This window comes from Terrapene carolina, unplaced genomic scaffold (genome assembly GCF_002925995.2).
Source record: "Terrapene carolina triunguis isolate 2854851 unplaced genomic scaffold, T_m_triunguis-2.0 Scaffold141, whole genome shotgun sequence".
NCBI lineage: Eukaryota > Metazoa > Chordata > Testudines > Emydidae > Terrapene > Terrapene triunguis.
The window spans coordinates 10,452,140-10,471,849 of NW_020664492.1; the positions used below are offsets into that span (position 1 = coordinate 10,452,140).

The 19,710-nt window shown below is 37.9% G+C and overlaps 1 protein-coding gene across 2 annotated transcripts in view; it reads right to left on the bottom strand.

Annotated features, from left to right (window-relative positions):
* LOC112121106 (serine/threonine-protein kinase DCLK1) overlaps nt 1-19,710 on the bottom strand; it is a 345,189-nt gene that overhangs the window by 39,011 nt on the left and 286,468 nt on the right. For both annotated transcript variants that reach the window (XM_029911998.1, XM_029911999.1), the window contains exons 6-9: nt 10,408-10,492; nt 7,536-7,644; nt 4,030-4,087; nt 3,170-3,289 (exon numbers count right to left, since the gene is read on the bottom strand). In XM_029911998.1, the coding sequence (XP_029767858.1) occupies nt 3,170-3,289; nt 4,030-4,087; nt 7,536-7,644; nt 10,408-10,492 (372 nt within the window). The remainder of the gene's footprint in view (nt 1-3,169; nt 3,290-4,029; nt 4,088-7,535; nt 7,645-10,407; nt 10,493-19,710) is intronic.

Below are 19,710 nucleotides of genomic sequence, written 5' to 3' on the forward strand. Positions count from 1 at the left end.
AAAAAAAAAAAAAAAAGCCGCGATTAGCGGCGGCAGTTCAGTGGCAGGTCCTTCGCTCCTAGAGGAAGTGAGGGACCTGCCGCCCCCGAATTGCCGCAGGTGCCGCCCCTCTCCCTTGGCCGCCCCAAGCACCTGCTTGTTAAGCAGGTGCCTGGAGCCGGCCCTGATTAGGACCATTCTCCCCTTATTCCCCCTCATCATATAAAGGTAAAGGACCCATTAACTTCATGTGCTCACAGAAATTCAGATTAAATTTATGTCTATGAAAAATCTCCTAAAGCATGAATATTATCATAACTAAAAAAAAAAGCAAACCATCAGATTAAACTTCATGGTATCTGCAGAAATTCTTACGTAAAAAAGAGAGAGAAAGAGCATGCAAGCGGGGGTGGGTATGTTGAGGAGGAAGAGAGTAGGAGAAGTAGTAGAAGACTGATTTTCCCATGAAGTCATTAGAATAGCTTTTCTCTTTATAATTCTATTTTGAGACATTCCCTTTTATGAGTGCTTGCAGTGTCCTCTTCTCTTGTTTAGCTGAATGAGAACTGATTATAACTTAAACCCAAACAAAAAACCATATTGCATGTCAAATTTTCAAACACGGGTGGCTAAGTAAGTTGCTCCTGCAAAACTTGCCTGCTTTTTAAGTGATTGTTCACCCCTAAGGTCCTGGGCACTGCAGTCAGGGCACAACTCACACTGGCTAGTAGACCTTCTGGAGGGAAGGGGGAAGATGGAGGGTCTGTCATAGGAAACTGAGTGGAGATGGGTAGTCACTTGGACCCAGGGGTGAAAGTAAGTCCAGTGATTTACTGGTACGCTGGGGCCAGCTCTGGCCCCCAGAAGGGGCAGGGCCTAGGGTGGAAGGGGCGTGGGGGCGTGGCTGAGGGAGTCAGAGCCAGCCCCAGCCCACCCTGTAAGTTAAGTGCCCCCGCCCCACCGGGGTAGCAGCCCAGGGCTCCGGGGGCTATTTAAAGGGCCCGGGGCTCCCCTGCTTCTACCGCCCCAGCCCTTTAAATAGCTGCCGGAACCCTGGAGTAGTGGCGGTGGGGCTCTGGTGGCTATTTAAAGGGCCGGGGCAGTAGAAGCAGCAGGAGCCCCGGACTTTTTAAATAGCCCCCAGAGCCCCGCAGCCCTACCCCAGGGCTCCAGCAGTGGGGCTCTGGTGGCAATTTAAAGGGCCTGGGGCTCCAGCCCCTGCTGGGAGCCCCAGGCCCTTTAAATTGCCCCCTGGGGAAGCCAGGCCGCCCCGGTACGCCATACCAGGGCGTACCAGCTTACTTTCACCTCTGCTTGGACCTAAAATGGCCCAGAGTTTGGAACTTGAGCAGACCTATCAGACAGTACCTTTCTGATTGTTTTACTATGTGGCTGCCTAGGTCTCTCTCATTGGACCCCAGAAGCCCAGTCACCTCATGGGGGACCAAAGAATGGCTATAAAACCAAAAAGATGGCAGAGGAGGGGAACTAAGAGGTGGCAGGGTTTACTATGCTTCCAGAGATTAGGTGAGCGGATGGGCAGAACTTGGGCAGTGGTTGAAGGGGTCTTGTTTCTGTTTGTGGATGAATCATTGAGAGGCAATTCAACTTCCCATCTGTTACATGTTTGTGGTATAATGCACAGGCCAGTCCTTGTAAGCAGAAGAAGCAGGGCCCTACTTAATGCATGGAGATGAGGGGAGAGCATGGTCTTCCAGTTCTGGTGTGGTTGGAAGGCAGTGGTATTCTTTCCATAGGGTAGAACTTTTAAGAGCTTAAAGGCCAGTTTTGCACACCAGGATGAAGTTTTTACATTCAACAGGTGTGTGTACAAGTATTGCTGGCACAAATTAAGTATCTATGTTTGAAAATTGGGTCCTAACCATTTAAATAGTGGACTTCAAATCATGGTCTGCAAGGCCACCAAAATAAAGAGTGTTGCTGGAATGATGGCGGGAATGGGATATTGAGAATAGAAGTGGTTAATGAGAGAGTTGGTCTCTCTTACAAAGTATTCTGCAGAATTAAATAATTGGAGAACCATTGTTTTTATAAGTGAATTTGAAGTGCGGGTCTATTCTGTAAAATCACTATGGAAAATAGCATTTTCTTACTCAAGACCTCTGTGCCCTGCATTTCTTCAGAATTCTCTGATTTTACTGACAAATATATTTTAATTACCTTTCACTCTCAGCGAGCTGGGTTGTATTCTGACATGTGTGTCATTAACAGAACTGTTAGCTAAATTCTGATTGCAGACCCCTTATTGTGAAAGATACATGGGCCAGAAAGACTTGTATATTCCAGGCTGAGTTTGCAGTTCTGGCAATAAGGGGAAGAAAATCTGCTCTTGTAAAGTGAACACATTCAATTGGGAAGTCACTACAAGGCAATAAATTCAGAACTAACTACACAATGCTGCTTTTACCAAGTTATTTTTCAGGATAGAATCACACTTTAAACAGCAATGGGTTTTTTCAATCTCAATTTCAATTAAAGTAAAAGAGAAGATTTAATGAAGGGACACTAAACTCAATGGATACAGATGACACAGATAATGTATTTTAAATGTAAGGCCACATTACTTTGTTTCAGCAAAATATAATGAGGTTTATACAGATGCTCTAATTGGGTGCTTTTGTTTTGCCTGTTGGTGTAATCTGGGGCCAAATTCTTTTTGAAACATGTGAACAAGATCATGGGCCCCCAAAATACTATCCACTGAGCACTTGCTGGCGTGGTCTACAAAAAACTATCAGGTCACATAGAGCTGGAAATGAGCAGAGCTAGCAGCTAAATTGTGTTAAAACGAGCTAAAAATTCAATTGCTTTCTTATATCTGTTTGTCATGTAAGACAGTGCTGCAGGTACCACAGGAATGTTATGTGATGCCATATGTGAGGAGAAGTGGGCCAGGTGATCACAAATGGAAGGTGAGGTGTCCACAAAACACACACTATTAGGATGTGGTCCACAATATGAACATGCTTGAGAGTCCCCAGACAGCAAGTGTATAAAACACCCATCTCTTGTCATATGTTATTGTAAGTCTTTAGGATAAAAGCAACGGGCATTTTAGTGAGTTTTATCATGTACTATGGTTAAAGCTGCTTGAGTAAAATGCCTGAAGATGCTGATACAATCTTGAATCGAGTTCACGTATGTGGGTGATCTCCTTCAAAATACGCACCTTTACAAGCTCCATGACAAGGTACAACTCAGTTGGCATGTCCATCTCCTCAATCAGAAGAACAATATTGGGATGTTTGACCCTTCTTAAAATGGATACCTCATTCTGGATCATGTGCTCCTGCCACAGAACAAAAATCTTAAATTAATATAGATTGGTGGAAAAAACCCTACCCTTTCGACCCACCCGTGAGGGAGAGTTCAGAGGCTCTTGGGACTTTCAAATCTTCCAAAGAATCCATGAAAATCACAAACATTGTTTTAGGCAATGTAGAAAATGTCTGGCAACAGCATCATTGTGGTGACTGAGTCAAGGTCAGAGAAGAGAACACAGAAAATGAAATGTGGGAAGAGAAAAGTCAGTCAGTCACTGAAGCTTCTTAGAAAATTTTCTAATACAAAAAATATTTTGAGCAGTTATAAATATGGTTCTATATTCCCAGAAAGCATTAGGTAAAGAATTATAAAAACCAGCAGCAATTCAGTTAATATAATATTTATTATATATGATTATTACTTCTATTTTACTGTTTTTATAGCATTTAGCACTCTGGCAGCTACATGCTTTAATGACAGTAGTTAAAGCAAACACACACACACACACACAGTTAGCCAAATGCTGAACCAAGTAAATGCATCTTTCATTGTATTCTGCAGGCTGCTAGACTTGTGCTCTGATGGCCTGTCAAGGGCAGAAAATTCCAAAGACAAATGCCCTCAACTGCAAAAATTCTACCATTGGCCAGGAAGAATTCGAACACCAAGAACTTCCCAAACTGATCTTAGCTGTCAAAACAAGATCTCACAGAAAAATGTTTTGTTGGAAACATTTATAGTCCTTATTTGAGCTCTCATACTTACTTTTCCTCTACATTTACTTTTTTTTATGATTTTCAGAGCATATTCTCTACCAGTTGACCTGAGAAAAGATGAAAGAAAAAATTAACATTTAATTGCAATGAAAATTTCCCAATGGCTTTTGTGTTTGCCGTTCAAGCACAGTACCTATAACTGCTGAGATGAAAAAGGATATCATCTGAATATTTTTTTAAAGGATGTGGTAAGTACATTGTAGTCCTGCCGAGTTTAAGGTCGGTGATTTTAACAGGACAAAATCTGGAACAATAATGGCTCTGGGGACACAAATGTTAACATTTCTTTGTACTGATGATAGCAATAAACCAAGAGAATTATTGTAACAAGAACACATACCTGAGAGGTAAAGGAGCCTCTCTACTCCTACTCAAGAGTCACATTTACGCACCCCAGGATTGGATTAGTTTTTTGGCCACAGCATCGCACTGGGAGTTCATGTTCAGCAGATTATACCCCAACCCCCAAATTTTGTAAATTTTATTTATAAAAAAGAAAAATGTGACAAATACTTTATCACATTCAGATTCTAAAGCCAGCAGGGCCCCAAAGAAAGATATAAATTAGGATACAAATTAAGAGAGTTTCCAAAGAAGCTATTCTGAATGATCATCTCTTCAAAACTACAGCATTGCTGTTAAAGCCTTAATTTAAAAAAGCAACAAAGCACCCTGACATCTATGTTTTCTCCACTAGAGGGCTTCAAGCTACAGCTCTGAAAATTGGCCATTCTTCACCCTGAGGTGGCCTTCCTGTGGATGCATTTATTCTGAGTAGACACATCCAAACCTGAGAAGGGACAGATAGTTACAGTGTCAATGTCTATCTTTTAAGTGGGAGGGACGGCATCAGAAACTCAGGTGCATGGGGCTAAAACTTGGCAAAATATATTCTTCTTGAAAGCTAGTGAACCAGACTCTTTAGTTGTCCCAGGAAAGCTTCCTTTCTGTCACAAAAAAGGATATTAATGGCTTTTGTTTTCTGTGTAAGACGATATGCGCTCCAAAACACTGGAAATATTAACTAGTATGGAAATTAAGATATTTCCAAAATCTGGTATGTTAGAAATGAATTTGTCTGCCAGACAAATTGCATGCATGATACAGCAAATATGTAACAAGCAGACTACAACTCTGGCTACTCTTTGATTTGAGGGATCATACATTTTTAAAAAGAAAATAAAAGCTAACATAATGTAAATTAATATCCTATTTATTCTTTCCTCTAAAAAGATGTGTAACCACAGACTACTGGCAACATTGATTCGCTCTGTGTCTTACAGACCTATTAAGCAAACATTCAGAGCAGACCAGAAAGAGACAATCAGATGGTAAGCGACGATATACCTACCACTTAAATGAACAATAAAAAGTTACAGTGCAAAGCAGAAAATTCAGATTACTGCAGTATAAAAGTTTACAACTATGTACTAGTCACAGACTAAATTGTTAGACCTTTTGTTAATTAAATTTTCCTAGACCAAATAAGGGGCTGCATTCCTTCCACACACTAAGCTTTCACAAAATCCAATGGGCTTTTGGGTGTGCAAGGAATGCAGGATCATGGTCATGATTTTTTATGGATACACACACACACACACACACCTCTGCACCCACACCATGTATGTGGAGGAGATAGGCATGCGATAAATTAGAGACGTAATAAATACTGCATGTAAAATCTTACTCAAGGCCCAGGAAGGGTAAGATTCAGTCTTAGTACAGTGACAGGTTTTTTAATAGATCAAAAAGTCATAACTTTGAGGTCCAAGTCTGTTCTAGACACAGGAATTTTATGCCAGTGGGATGAGGAAATTTCCTCAGCTCCCTAATGCTGCCCAGAATTCACTCCTGGCCCTGCAGGGCCTGAGATAACTTTATAGCTATGCTTTTTTATGCCTAGAAATGCTATTTTAGGTCTTTGTGGAGGTGTTTTACATTTATTACTTTAATGTTTCTGTTTCTCTGAACTCACGCTCATGGTAACCAAGCCAGCTTTACAGGTGGAGGGATATAAGGACATTTGTGATTTAACTACATTTGTGGTTTAACTCTCAAAAACATTCCTCAAATAGTTGCTCTTTAACACAAACAACATATGCAGGAAGGTGTGCACTCTTTTTGGATGATCTGCATAACGAGACCACAAAATCATGTATTCCCTAGATAGTCACTTATAGAGTATTCCATACAGACAGTGCCACATATTACTAAAGATAACTGGGAAGTGGTAGCACTATTTCTGTGTGTAGTGAGACCAACAGTTAGTTCTGTCATTTCCTTGTAACACATTTCCTCTCAACTTTAGAAACACCCGAAAAGCCCAAAATTGCTTAAGTATATATGTTTAACTGCAGGCAGGGAAGACTCTCTGAATCTCACAGTATTATTCTGCTGCATAATCCACTAGCTTCTCTAATCTACTATTTCTTTCATTTTAGACTTGCCCTTTTCGTCTTTCGCACTCTAGCCTTAGCCTTTCCCCCTCTCCCCTTTTCTTTCACCTTATCCTGTTTTCTTCTATATGGCTTTATATGTGCCCTCTTTAATTTTGCTTTTCTCCTTTTCCTTGGGTTTCTACATTTTCTAGCTCAGGGTTCCTATGAGCGGCCATTTTCAACTCTGGAGTTTGATCTGAAAGATCTTTTGCATCAACATCATAACCTCTCTCAAAGGCCTGTCAAGGTGTCATAATAATCTTGGCCACGTACCATGTGAACCCTGAGTCTGTAGAGAGAAAGCTTATTCTTTCAGACTTCCACAATAGCTGTTAGTTTGGTATACGGAGACAATTCAATCTGAATCCCAGGCTGGGACAAATTTTCCAGAGAGACTCTAGTTTGCATCCAGCCTATTCTTGATCTAGTCTTTGTGGCTGGCTTCAAAGTTCTTACTTGCCAAAATGTTAAATTTGCTTCTGAAACCACTGTGGAGTCTTCTGTAAATTGCTCCTCATTAGGATGTAGTGGCAGTGAATGTGGAACCTCATTCCCAGAACTCCCATGATTGGATATTGGCAGCTCTGTTGTTTATTGTGGACATCTCTTTCTCTGGCTCTTTTTTTTGCCATTCTCTGCATTGCCATCATCAGAAATCAGAAGCTTCATAATAATTTCTGTTGTGGACATCTCCTCCTCCCTCTGTTTCTTTTACACCACACTCTCTTGGTTCTCAACAATGCCCCCCCCCCTTTTCTCTCTCACCTCTTAGTGGGGCTGTGGCAGCACAGCCTACTTCAGGGTTTAGGGGTGAGGAACTCAAACCCACCCCTCTTGTATATAAAAAACCCCAAAGCATGAAAATTATAGATTGTCCCTTGGAACTGCTCCTTTTTTCACAGCACAGGTTATTAGACAAGTTTTTCCATTTTTTACATCTGGCACTGAGATATTACCTTATTCCACAAGTCCCACAGTCTGCAAATAAAGGTATGATCTAGGAAAAGCATTATATTAATGATTGCTTTTACAGTAATAAGCAAATAATCCTTCTCACCTTTCTATACACTCCTTTACAATAGCAAAATTTCCGTCTCCTATAGTCCTTCCAACTTTATATCTTTCTGCTATTGATGCTGGAACCTGGAAGCCTTCTTCCAACACTTCTGAAAAAAGCATTAGTGCATTTTTATTGGTAGAGAAGGAAATGCAGATGTTGCACATAACATGCGCTTTGGGTCCAATGGAAACCATTCAGAATCAATATCTCATTTAGTGTATTGCAAAACCATGTTGCTGACATTGTATATACTCAATAGGTTTCACACAGATCAAATGATGAAAAATAAAACCTATGGGCTGTAGACTCAGCCATTCAAGGTTTACACAACTTACAGTCCCTATTGCAACATATTCACAGTGTAAAACTGAAATTGTATTTTTTTAAATATGAAAGGGCCTTTGTGGTCTGCACAAGCGTAGTTGAGCCCTTTGATAACGGTTAGAACTGCTTGACATAGTATGATTAAATATACGTACCAAAAATCTAACACTCAAGCCCTTATTTTATTACATCCTGTAAAATGAGACATCCATAAAATTCCTCATGTGTTAAGTGCTATTTTCCCCTCAATATTAAATATTTAGTTTTTAAACAAATGTTCTCAATTATATCACCTTCACATGCAACCTGGGCACCAGATGTTTAGGTAAAATTGTGTTATACATGGGGTCTACACACAGAAAAGGTTTGTAGTTTCTGTTACTTTAGTGCCTATTAATGCACCTTTATTCTTGAAATACATTTGAAATAGCAGTTTACCAATGCCTACTAATGCTTCCAAAAGCTGGGATTATGGACTTCAATCTAAACCAACCACCTTTGGACCACATAAATATACTGGGTATATACTAATAGCTAAAAAGCCTTTTAAAACTGTGACTCTTAAATTTACACTCTTTAAGGCAGTAAATATTAATTACATTTCACACAACAGAATACGAAGTGTGAGAGACTATTTGGCAAAAAAAACCCACGTTTTCCAATGTGGTGTTAAGATTGAAATGCTGTGACTTTTGTGTTTTTCACCTTAAATTACACATGGTACAGGCATATGTGTGTCTGTGTGTGTTTGAATGATAAGCATCAGAGTACAGGCCAACCTGAGTCACATATCTTAATCATTGGCATGCAGCGAGGATATTCATCTCACTTGGCCTGTCATTTTTCTGCTAAAGCCCAATGTGATTCCTCATGCTTCCTAAAAAAGTAATTACATGTGCATGGACTACTCCAGTATACGGTGCTATTCAGATTAATTTATTTCAGGCATACTATGGTCATTTTGGTAAAGATCCTGGCCATACTCTATGCTTTTTATCACAGAAAGGCTGGGACAGGGTATTTGAGATACTGTCTGTCCAAAATAATTTTATAGATTAAAGGGATATCAAACATGAGTTATTATTTTAAATACAACTGTCCTCTAATTGTTGCTTTCATTTTCTAATCAAATGTCAAATTAATGTACAAATTATCAAAAACCTCATCCTATGCCACCTTGAACTCATGTCAGCATACAACATACCGATCTGTGTCTGAACTGTTTTGTCTATGCTGAATTCTAAACTCTTTGAAACAAGAAACAGGTCTCCTTATAGGCTGTGAAATGTTAAGCATATTGCTGTTATATATGAAATGAAAGGAAGGAAATATGTGACATCCCCAGCAGGAATGATGACCTTGCAGAATTTTCATGTGTCAGGGGAGTTCAGTTTCATATGGACAACTTCAGATTAAAGGTTCCAACCATCTCCTGTTAAGTGGGTAGGTTACTAGACCTTTGCTGTGCTAGTCCCAAGAGTTTGGAACTTTTGTCAAAATTACATCCCTCTCATTCCATCACCTCCTCCTTTAAAAAACCCTTAAAATAAGAATTATTCTAGAAGTTACTCTATTTTAGTTGCCCTTGCATTTATTACCTTTCCCTCTAACTCTTCACCATTTTATCACCCTGGGTTCCTTTTATTTTTCAGCTTTTAGAGGGTGCTCTTGTAATTTTTTTTTAAAGATATACATCACAATAAAACAATGAAAAACACAGCCCGCAAAGTACTCAAGTGGGAGTGCTTGTAAGTAAAATGAGTATGTCAGATAACACTCAGTAATAATAAACCACCATCATCCTCATCCCACCATCTAAAAAATTTATAAAACCAGATTTTTTTTTAAACAGATGGGCCATTAAAGTGGCAGTTGGGCCTTCTCTACAATACAACCAGTTTAATCCCCAATGCTTCTGTGATACTTTGGGTGAAATCCTGATCCTATTGAAGTCAATGGCAAAACTCCCACTGACTTCAAAAGGGCCAGTAATTCATAGATTTTAGGCCCAGAAGGGACCACCGTGATTATCCACTTTGACTTTCTTCACAGTGTCCACACACAAAAGTGCTGCAAATAATTCACAAGCATTTTAAAATCTGGGTGGAGTAGACAAAGCTTTCACATTTCAGAACTGGGTTGCTCTAAACCATTTCTGTTTGAACCCATTTAGCACCAACGAGGAATTTTTTCAACTAGTTCTGCTATTATTGTACCATATTGTACCTGTGGTCTTTCAAAACTTTCCAGAATCCACTGCTTCTAGGAGCTGTTCTGGAATCTGTGGGATCAGTACCATAGAAGACAGTGGAACTGAAATGCTTGAATAATGCTATTCTGGATGCAGGGCAAACATCATGCTAGCATAGAATCCATGATTCAACCAGTTCAGTAAACCTGGTAACCCTCTAAAGGTAGAGTCAAGTCATCCCTGCAACTCTTCACTCGCTTCAGCATGAATAGCAACTCGTTTCCCGCATAGCTGCTGAGCTATCATTGTTTTGAAATGTCAACAACCTTCTGCCATCAAAACAGTCTCTTTTACCTTCTCCAGGTCCATCATTTTCATCCATGGAGCTGCAAACTTTGGTGGATGCTAATGAGGTAGAGGAGCCACTGTGTTGGGAGCTCTGGAAATTGAGAAAGACAAATGAAGACAGAAATGATTGTTAAAGTGCACCTGTATCTCCGCCCATCATTATGGGACAGAAGTCCCAAAGGGGAATTTAGTATTTCCCATGGAAAACATCCATTCGCCCCTTGAAAAGAAGCTACAGGATGTTTATCAAAAGTTAGATTTTTCTGCTCATCTACTTCTTTTTTCCCCCCCTTGTTACTGAAGAGTTCCCTACTTCATTTTGTGTAGTTCAGCTTCTATGCACCTTCCACTGAAAAACAAGTTTAGAAAGGTTCTACGTCCAATGCATATTTTTGTGGCTGAAATGTGAGAAGTCACCAAATTGGGGTACTGTCTGTTGGTGGGAAGTTTCCAGTAGTTAGTTGTCTTGACATTTTAACCCAGCTAATACCAACACCAAAATGCCAATTATGACTGATATCTATTTGTTAGAACCAGGTTCGCTCTTTCCTGCAAATACCCATTTGGCGAAAGCCTCCCCAGAAAGGTCCTAGAACAGGCAAGCATATTTTTGTCATATAGGGAGAAAATAAAACATTACCACATATATGCTTATTTTCCAGAGACCTCTTATTCTGTGCTGCATCTCTCTTACTAATGATTAAATGATGTCCCAGCCAGAGAGACACCATCTGCAAATCTAGAGCTTAGAATGTGTCTTCAGGATTCTCCCATCCTGAAGTTTCCTTCTTGTTGCAAACTGAAAAAAATCTACAAATGTAACAGCAGCACTTTAAATTTAAAGCCACAAATGGGCATGACTTTATATTTTCATGGGGTAACTTGAGTTAGAAAGCGGTCTTTTTTTAATTATGAAAATCATGTGATAATACTATCTTGGGTTTCTAAAGCACTTTTCATGCTGAAAGATTCCAAAGTGCTGCACTGTTTGTAGTTTCCCTCCAAGTTACGTATCACGTAGAGTGAGACTATACTGTTTGTAATTTACATTGTAATCTCCAAGGGGTAGGGACTGGATCATATATTTCTCTATATTTGGAAGCAGCGGTGACTCCAGGCACCAGCGCTCCAACCGAGTGCCTGGGGCGGCAAGCCACGGGGGGTGCCCTGCCGGTCTTGGGAGGTCTGGAAATGTGGAAGTGTTAGTAGTCAATGAATAAATGCTACAAACTTAACTGGAAAATCAAACAATTTAGAGGAATCATTTCATACACCAATGAAATAAAAGTCACTGTACGGTAGAACATAGCAACTGTTTGGGGCAGGATATGAAGAACAATGCTATATCTAGTTGAAACTTCAGTGCAGTACTGAGCTAACAGGATGCAATTACCAGTCAGAGTCTGGCCAGAATGCTGGAGTTTATTTATATTTGTAGGCTAAATTTTAATTTCTCCCACACTAAATTGAGATCAGTGGATTTAGCCACTCACTTTGGCCTATTTTCCTTTAAATAATTCTGGTAATTTGCACATCCCATGCCTAAGAGTTTCTATGTCTTTTCTTTTAATCATCATGAACTCATTCTTTTCATCCATGTGACCACTTCCTTTGAGCTCTGACCAGGATTAAAACTTCACTCATCAGTTTTTGGACTACATTTGCTGCCTCTTAATGATAGAAGTGTGCACTGACTGGCTTTATACTATTCACTGAGGCATCACTGCCCTTGCTGCAGGCTTAGGACAAGTGTTAACTACCTATATTTAAACTCTGCTAGATATTACAGTGAAAACTTACCTCACAAACATTTGCAAATGACAGTGTAGAGGGATAACAAGTAACAAGCATACAGCATAACTCCATGAATTCTCAGGGCAGGAGAAGATATTCCATGTGTATAGCACAGAATGATGATAAAAAGTAAAAATTTTGTTTTACACTTCTACTGGGAAGAACATATAGTGAATAGCTTTCACTATTTTTTCTGGTGCTTCTCTTAACTCTCCTATGACAGCACATCCAAATTATTATTGCTTCTGCCTTTCCACTCTATTTTCTTAAGGGGACTATCATTTAAATATGTTCAGCACATGATGTATATGCAGTCATGAAATGATCTTTAAAAACCCTGAAGTGTTATAGCCCAGGATTATTGAAAGCATTAGTATTTTGACAAATTACCAAATGGTTACTGCATACAGTTTTTACATTTTAAATGGTGAGATGAATCTTTACAGCAGATGGTACCTCTAACACTACAGATTATACACCACAGCATCTTCTTTAACATTTTGATTATCTCTTCAGACTGCTGACCTACTGCTCTTAGTCCTAGAGTGAAAATGGGAGAGATATTAAAGTTGAGACATTACTTTGTGGACAAATTTTCTCAACCTGTATGAGTAAATTTAGTCTCATTCATACAAGGACACCTGATTTTTCAGAGGTGCGGAGCTCCCACTGGGATTTGTAGGTGCTCAGTTCTGAAAATCAGACCAAATCACTTAAACATATGCTTTAACTTTAAATACAAATAATCCCAGTTGATATGTGTGAGGTTAAGCATGTGCTTAACCACTTAGCTAAATAGGCATCATCTTTGGGTGCCTAAATATGGATTTAGGAACCTAACTCTAGTCAATCAGAGATGAGAATTTTGGTTTCTGTACATTTTCGCAGAAAACAGCTTTAATATGAGACTATTTTTAAAGCCTCCATCTCTCTTATAGACATTATATTTAGATCAACACATGAGAGCAGGAAGACTCAGTATTATACACACACAATTGAAAACTGGGCACCAAAATGATGCATTACAGCTATATACTCTCCCATAGGTCTGCACACAAAGCACCCACTGACAGCAGTGAGAGTTGTGTGAATAAAACAAGTTGGGAATGGACTAGAGTGTAAAATGAAGGGAGTGTTAATGAATTATTTTGAAGACTGCCAGACCGCAGAAACCATGAAGGAATGCCCTTTACATCACATTTAAGAAAGCCCTCAAATTTTATTAAATAGATTAAAAAAATAATATTAATAAAGTTCAGGAATTGTATGTACATGTCTATACTCACAATCTCCATACACAGAGAGTCTCATCTAATATGTAGACGAGCTTACTAGGTAAAAGAGTCACAAACAGCTTGACTTGTGTATTTCAGTTCTCTGGAATTATTTAAAGGCATTTATTTATTCATCATTTTGTAAGCTAGAAGGACACTCTGAGTTCATTTAGACTTTATTTAGCTCATTTTCCTCACCAAGCTGAAAGACCTCTGGGTCCCATTCCCTTGAGGGGCTTGGTGTTTCTTTCAGTTGGTTTGCTAATCCTGATGCAGTTGTTTGTTGTACATACGGTAGCCCTCACAGCTGTAGATCCCATTAGGGTTACTGCAGAGGGAAAAACCCTTTGCAAGAGCAAGATATTTTCAACCACAGACCTTAATGCAATTAGCTGTTTTAATTTTAAGAGATCTTGAGGCACTTGAAATGTCATCACCTCAAGAGATTTAACAGGGACCAGTTGCACAGGTTGCTGACACCTGGCTGCTTTTATGACACACCTACATAAAAGCAATGGCATAAAAAGATCAGGTCTTTGGTGTAGGTATTTCAGATCCTATTCGGGTTCACATAACAGATGGTCAACATACCACACTTCTTATTGATGTGAATGGGAAGATTAGCACTATAGAGTTTCAACCATATCTTACTGAGAGATTTATTCAGCAACTGTTTTGTAAATATTTAAAGGGTGTACCTCAACTGCCATTCTTCAAATTCAAGGACAAGAGTATGGTAAAATATTATATAAATCTGAGGATTCTCCTCTTCCTACATACACCTTGATTCAAAACTCATCTTCCATCACAGTCCAACACAACAGAGGGAATTACTTTTGTGGACTATGGTACGAAGCAGTTATGAAAGGAAACCCATAACAAGTATGTCTAGAAAGCAGGTTAATGCATATCAGATTCCCGAATCTTGAAAACGGAACATTGGATTACGTTTTCCAATTTATCGGAATCTTTATTAGCGCATATGGAGTCTACAAAGTCTTTAGACAATAGATTCTTTTGTATTTTGCTAATGTGAAGGAAGCATCTGGATGAAATGTCAGTAACAGAAATCCACACAGGTGTAAAGCTGAGTTGGGAACACATGAGGAGTTGTGTTCTTTTAAAAGGGTGTTACTGAAACAGGGTAAAATGAGTACACAAAGTGTAGGTCAGGCACAGTGATGAGGTACATGGCAAGGGAACTCTTTAAATTATTATAGCATATTAGTAACTATCCCCAAAGAATTAACCAGGATTTCACAGACATGGTAAGGGGAAAGGCTAAACATTTCAGTAGTGTGTGTTTGAACATACCAGGAAATATTATGTAAATTCAACAGAGATTCCTAGAAACTAAAGAGGCCAGTTAGGCAAACATGCCAATCTCCTTGTCTATGCAATATTGTAACCCATGTGTGTTTGGTTCAGTTATAAATTACTCAGGTTATTAAGTTACCTTAACCCTCCACCATCTCCCTTGGAAACCCATTCCCTAGTCTAACCGTCATCATGTTTAGTGACAAAATAAGGGTAACAGAACAGTGTAGAAATAAAATTAAGAGCCTGATTCTGGCTCACCTAATTCCACTGAAGTTACACTGCCGTAAAACCAACAAGAAAGGAGAATAACGTACACTGGAAATATTTCAAGAGCAGGAAATGTTTTAAAAAGGCCATGCAGAGGGCAAAACATTCAGCAACAAAAAGTAAAATAATACTTTTTGGTACCATTTTTGAAGAAGAAACTCAGTTTTATATATTACAGCCTAGACAGAAGCCAAGGATTAGACAAAGTTCTTTTGCCCTCTCTCTATCCAGTGAAAAATATTCTTTATTTTCCTTTGTTTAATCAGTTTCATTTTTTGGCACATACAGATGAGAAGAAAACAAATCTCAAGTAAACAGTATAAGGCTAGTAAAAATTACTTAATGGAGAAACTTCAAATCCACAAATTTTGTGCTGAAAGAGTGGAAGTCAATGGACTTCAATGTGCAGAAAGAGAAATGATGCAATTGTTTTCTTTTCAAGCTGGGATACACCACTAAACTGACACACGAGATCTAGATTTATTAATAAGCTGCCTTCATCTGGAAAGAAGGGAAGAAGAAATGTGTGCAAGCATGAGTCTTGTCCATAGTCCTACTTTAGGCATAGTGCCTTGAGGCACATGATTTAAATGAGATCCTGCTTGAGGAGCTACACATTTTTCACATATGCACTTCAGGATATACATACTGCAGCGAGCAAAGAGATCAGTTCAAACACAAGCAATAATCTATATGTTTCATTTAGGAAACTATTTTGTTCTTTTCTTGAGGGCTTAAGCGAGTGAAGGTGAGATAGGAAAGTTTGCAGGAATATTGTGCTGGTGAAAAGAACTAAAAATGGCAAACTAAAGTATTCTGTTCTATATAGGTTCTTGTATTGCACTCATCACCATAGAATCAGTGTGCCTGAGTATTCTGTTTGCCTACAGGGCAAGTGCAATACTGAAAGGCTAAAACAGTTTTCTATTTGGTGTTCAAGCAATAATCTTAAACCGGAGTTGGATGAACCACTGCTTTGAAGGGTCAGTTGTAATTTAGTCTCCACCCTCACTCATTCTCTGGCATCTCCTGAGGAAAGATTGATGTTTTTAAAATATACATATATCAGATTCATGCTGTTAGGAAGTTGGCCCACAACTTTACTATATCCATATTGCATTTAATGTAAAAGTTATTTATGCAGTAGCAGAGTGAAAGGTTTTTTTTTTTTGAAGTTACATACACATTATAATATCTTTAATGCAACAGAAGAAACAGAAATTTTAAGGAAGTCACAGATTTGTGTTTCCTATTTCTTCCATTAGATTAGAAATGTTGCACTGTGGTCAGTTTTTTATTTTTAATCTCATCTATTTGTCCGGGCTGAATTTAAAAAACTCTCCCAATACCCCTGAGCATTTTAGGAAAGGAATTCTAACTCTATGTTATTTTGTGCCCTCTTTTAAATTATTGATATAGTACAGCTTCATTTTTGTCTTCATTAGGCTACTGCTGGTAGCCATCTCCTTATTACTGACAAAAAATGCAAAACGCAAACATTTTTAAGGGAAAAATAGTTTTGAACCTGGCAGACTAATTTCCCAATGATCAGGACGTGGACTGAGCTGGAATTTGTATCAGTCTCACAGACCTATAGAGTAACAGCTCTTGAAAATGAGTTGAAGTGGCAGTAACCAGCAGGAGATGGAATGTCATCTGTTGCTAAGTTTTTCCCCAGAAATAAGCTAGGGAAATATAAACGAAAGAGGGCAAAGGTGTGCTGGGGAAACAAGGTATTTATTTTAAAATACAGCAAGTACAGTTCAACATTCTTTGCAGACACATTTTTCTAATAATTAGGTGACTTAGGAAGAGTGCTGCTAAAGCTCAGTTGACAGCAGAACCTGGTACACTGCTTAGGATATAGCACACTAATTTCTCACTTCATACTTCAAATCTATCCCCTGTCACATACTCACAAATTCACCCATAAGCAATTCTAGGCAGGTAAATTTACTGTCTCCAAAGGACCTATTAGAAACAAAATTCTTCCTTAGAGGACCCTTTACCTCTAAACACTAGAGCCCAGAATTTAAATTTTAAAAGCTACTGAAATGCATCCACTAGTTAGAGCAACCTATTAGGATCTATGAATCCCACATGCTTACATTAATTGAACTATTAGATGAACAATGCTCATCCAATATGTATATACTATAATAACTCTGAGAATTATTTTGAAGCCTGGTTTTCACATTTTCAAAATAAACTCACTGAACATGGTATATGGGTTTTTTTCCATTTATTTATTACATGACTTACAATATTTTATGATAATGTTAAGTCTAGCAATACAACAAACTGCAACCAGTATGACATGGCCAAATATGAAACACAAGTACAACACAGTATGATGTAACAATGGCAGAAAATGGAAGTGATTTTCTTTAGCTGATTGTTTTATTTCAAATAATCAGCACTTATTTTTGTAAGTTTCACGAGTTTTGCTGATAAATCAATAGTTTTTTTGGTTTCCTGAAACACATTAATACAAAAATGCAATATTTGAGAAGAAAATATCCAAGCACTTTTCTTGGAAAAAAGGCCATATGGAGCTCTTTGTAAAAATCTTAAACTTATTTTGTGATTAATGTGTCAATATTTACAATACTATGGTGCAACTAACAAGAAGAGGCCTTAGCAGAAATGGTGTTAGTTCATCTTTCACTAGAGAGTTTAAACTCAATACAGTGTATACAGGGAAAACCACAACTAATTACCTCTACATTTCAACACATCAGACAATGGGTATGTATATGAATACATTACTTTTTTTCATACTTTACTGCTGAAGGTGATTGAAATATGAATATAATCAAGATGCACAAATACAGACATTAAAATGCATACAAATATGTATGTGCACACTGTGTATATATATAGCTTTTATCTAAAAGTGTATATACACACCCGCACACACATACACCCACCCACTCTTACACCCTCCCCACCCACCACACACAATGATTTAAAATGGGAGCTATGGTCACTCAGCAACTCTAACAAATCATATACAGAGGGTAAATAGGCAGAGTAGGCCATTCAACAAGTATTACTAAAAAAGTATAGTTATGAATATCCCCTGTTCAGAGTGCAGGGATCTGCTGTTATTACTGTGAGGCCTCAAATACATTTTGAATGGTCTTAAACAACCATTTGTATATCTGTATCTACATGTAAAGCTATTTCTAACTGTGACATAAGGTTGTATTTTTATTGAACATTCTGGTGAGAATCTCTCTTCTTGCCATTGACAAGCAAAAAACCCAACGTTAGATTATTTACAATTGATGTTTTTGCTTGCATAATAATTGTATACTAAAGAAAAGTGCAGTAAATATTAATATTTGTTTTCAACAAGTGAAGAGGTAAATTTAGCCTCCGTGTTTTTCTATTTTTACTCTTACTTTTTTTTTTTTTTTTTTTTTGGATGAAATAGGAAATTTGGGTACCATTTAAAGATTATTTTTTTTTGGAACTGTCAATTTTAACATTTAGAGTTGGATGACATCTTCTGTAACAACATACTTTGCTGTATAAAGTTCACATTGTAGTGTAAATTATAAAGTTGTAAAATGATAAAAACAAGCAATTTATTTATTTCAATTTTTTAAGCACGCCAATAATCTCAAGCCATACACTCTTTAAGGCTGTAGAACACTACATATCCTTTCTTATAATCTATATGCATACATGTATACACGACATATGCATATTTATATAAATACCCCCATATAACTGTATACATTTTTACAGCCACATATACCATAACAAAAAAGGTGCAAAGGGCTAAAAACGAAGAAATAAAATATACTCTTCCTGAATTGTTTTATGGTTTTGCAAAGCAATTTTCCATACTATGATGCTGTTAGTTAACAACAGCTTTCTGATTTAATTTTAATAATATTACAACACAATATGATTTAATTACAATGCAAGACAGCATGCTTCATGATGGGGCAAAAGGTCAAATAAGTCAAAATATTACCATTCTTAACATTACCATTATTGATCAACCTCCATACATATACATAGCTGTGTATAAGGACCCAATCCTGCATCCACTGAAGTTAGTGATGTTTTTGCCACTAATTTAAAAGAGAGCTGAACTAGACCCATCATTAGGTGTACATGAGAGCTTTTAAAAGTGTATACAGTTCCTCAGGGGAGATGTTCAGCTATTGTAAGTTGTCGTAGATCCATTGACTTTAATAAAGCGATGAAAATTTGCACTAGGTGAACATCTGCCCTTAATATATCAAAAAGACCAATACATTTTTTTCATACATTCATTTAAAGAAGCCACAAACATGATGTAATTGTCCATGGGTTCAAACCCATTTGGCCCTTTTATATACTGTGCTTCACATTTGAACTGTTTGTTGCTTAAAAAAAAAAAAAAAGTTGTAGAAAGCATTAGGAAAATATTCATGACTAACCACAAGGCTCAAGGGGAAGCAAAGCATTCACAATCTATACACGACTTTCAACCACATGGTAAATTCCTTATGGTAGGAACATGTCATGCAATATAAGGAGAGGAACTATACAAAGTTCAAATAATACGAAGATGCTTAAGCTATTCTGCTATTTAATAACAGTGACAAAGCCAGATGACAAAATAAAAGTTGTACTATTTGCAAGCAAAGCTACA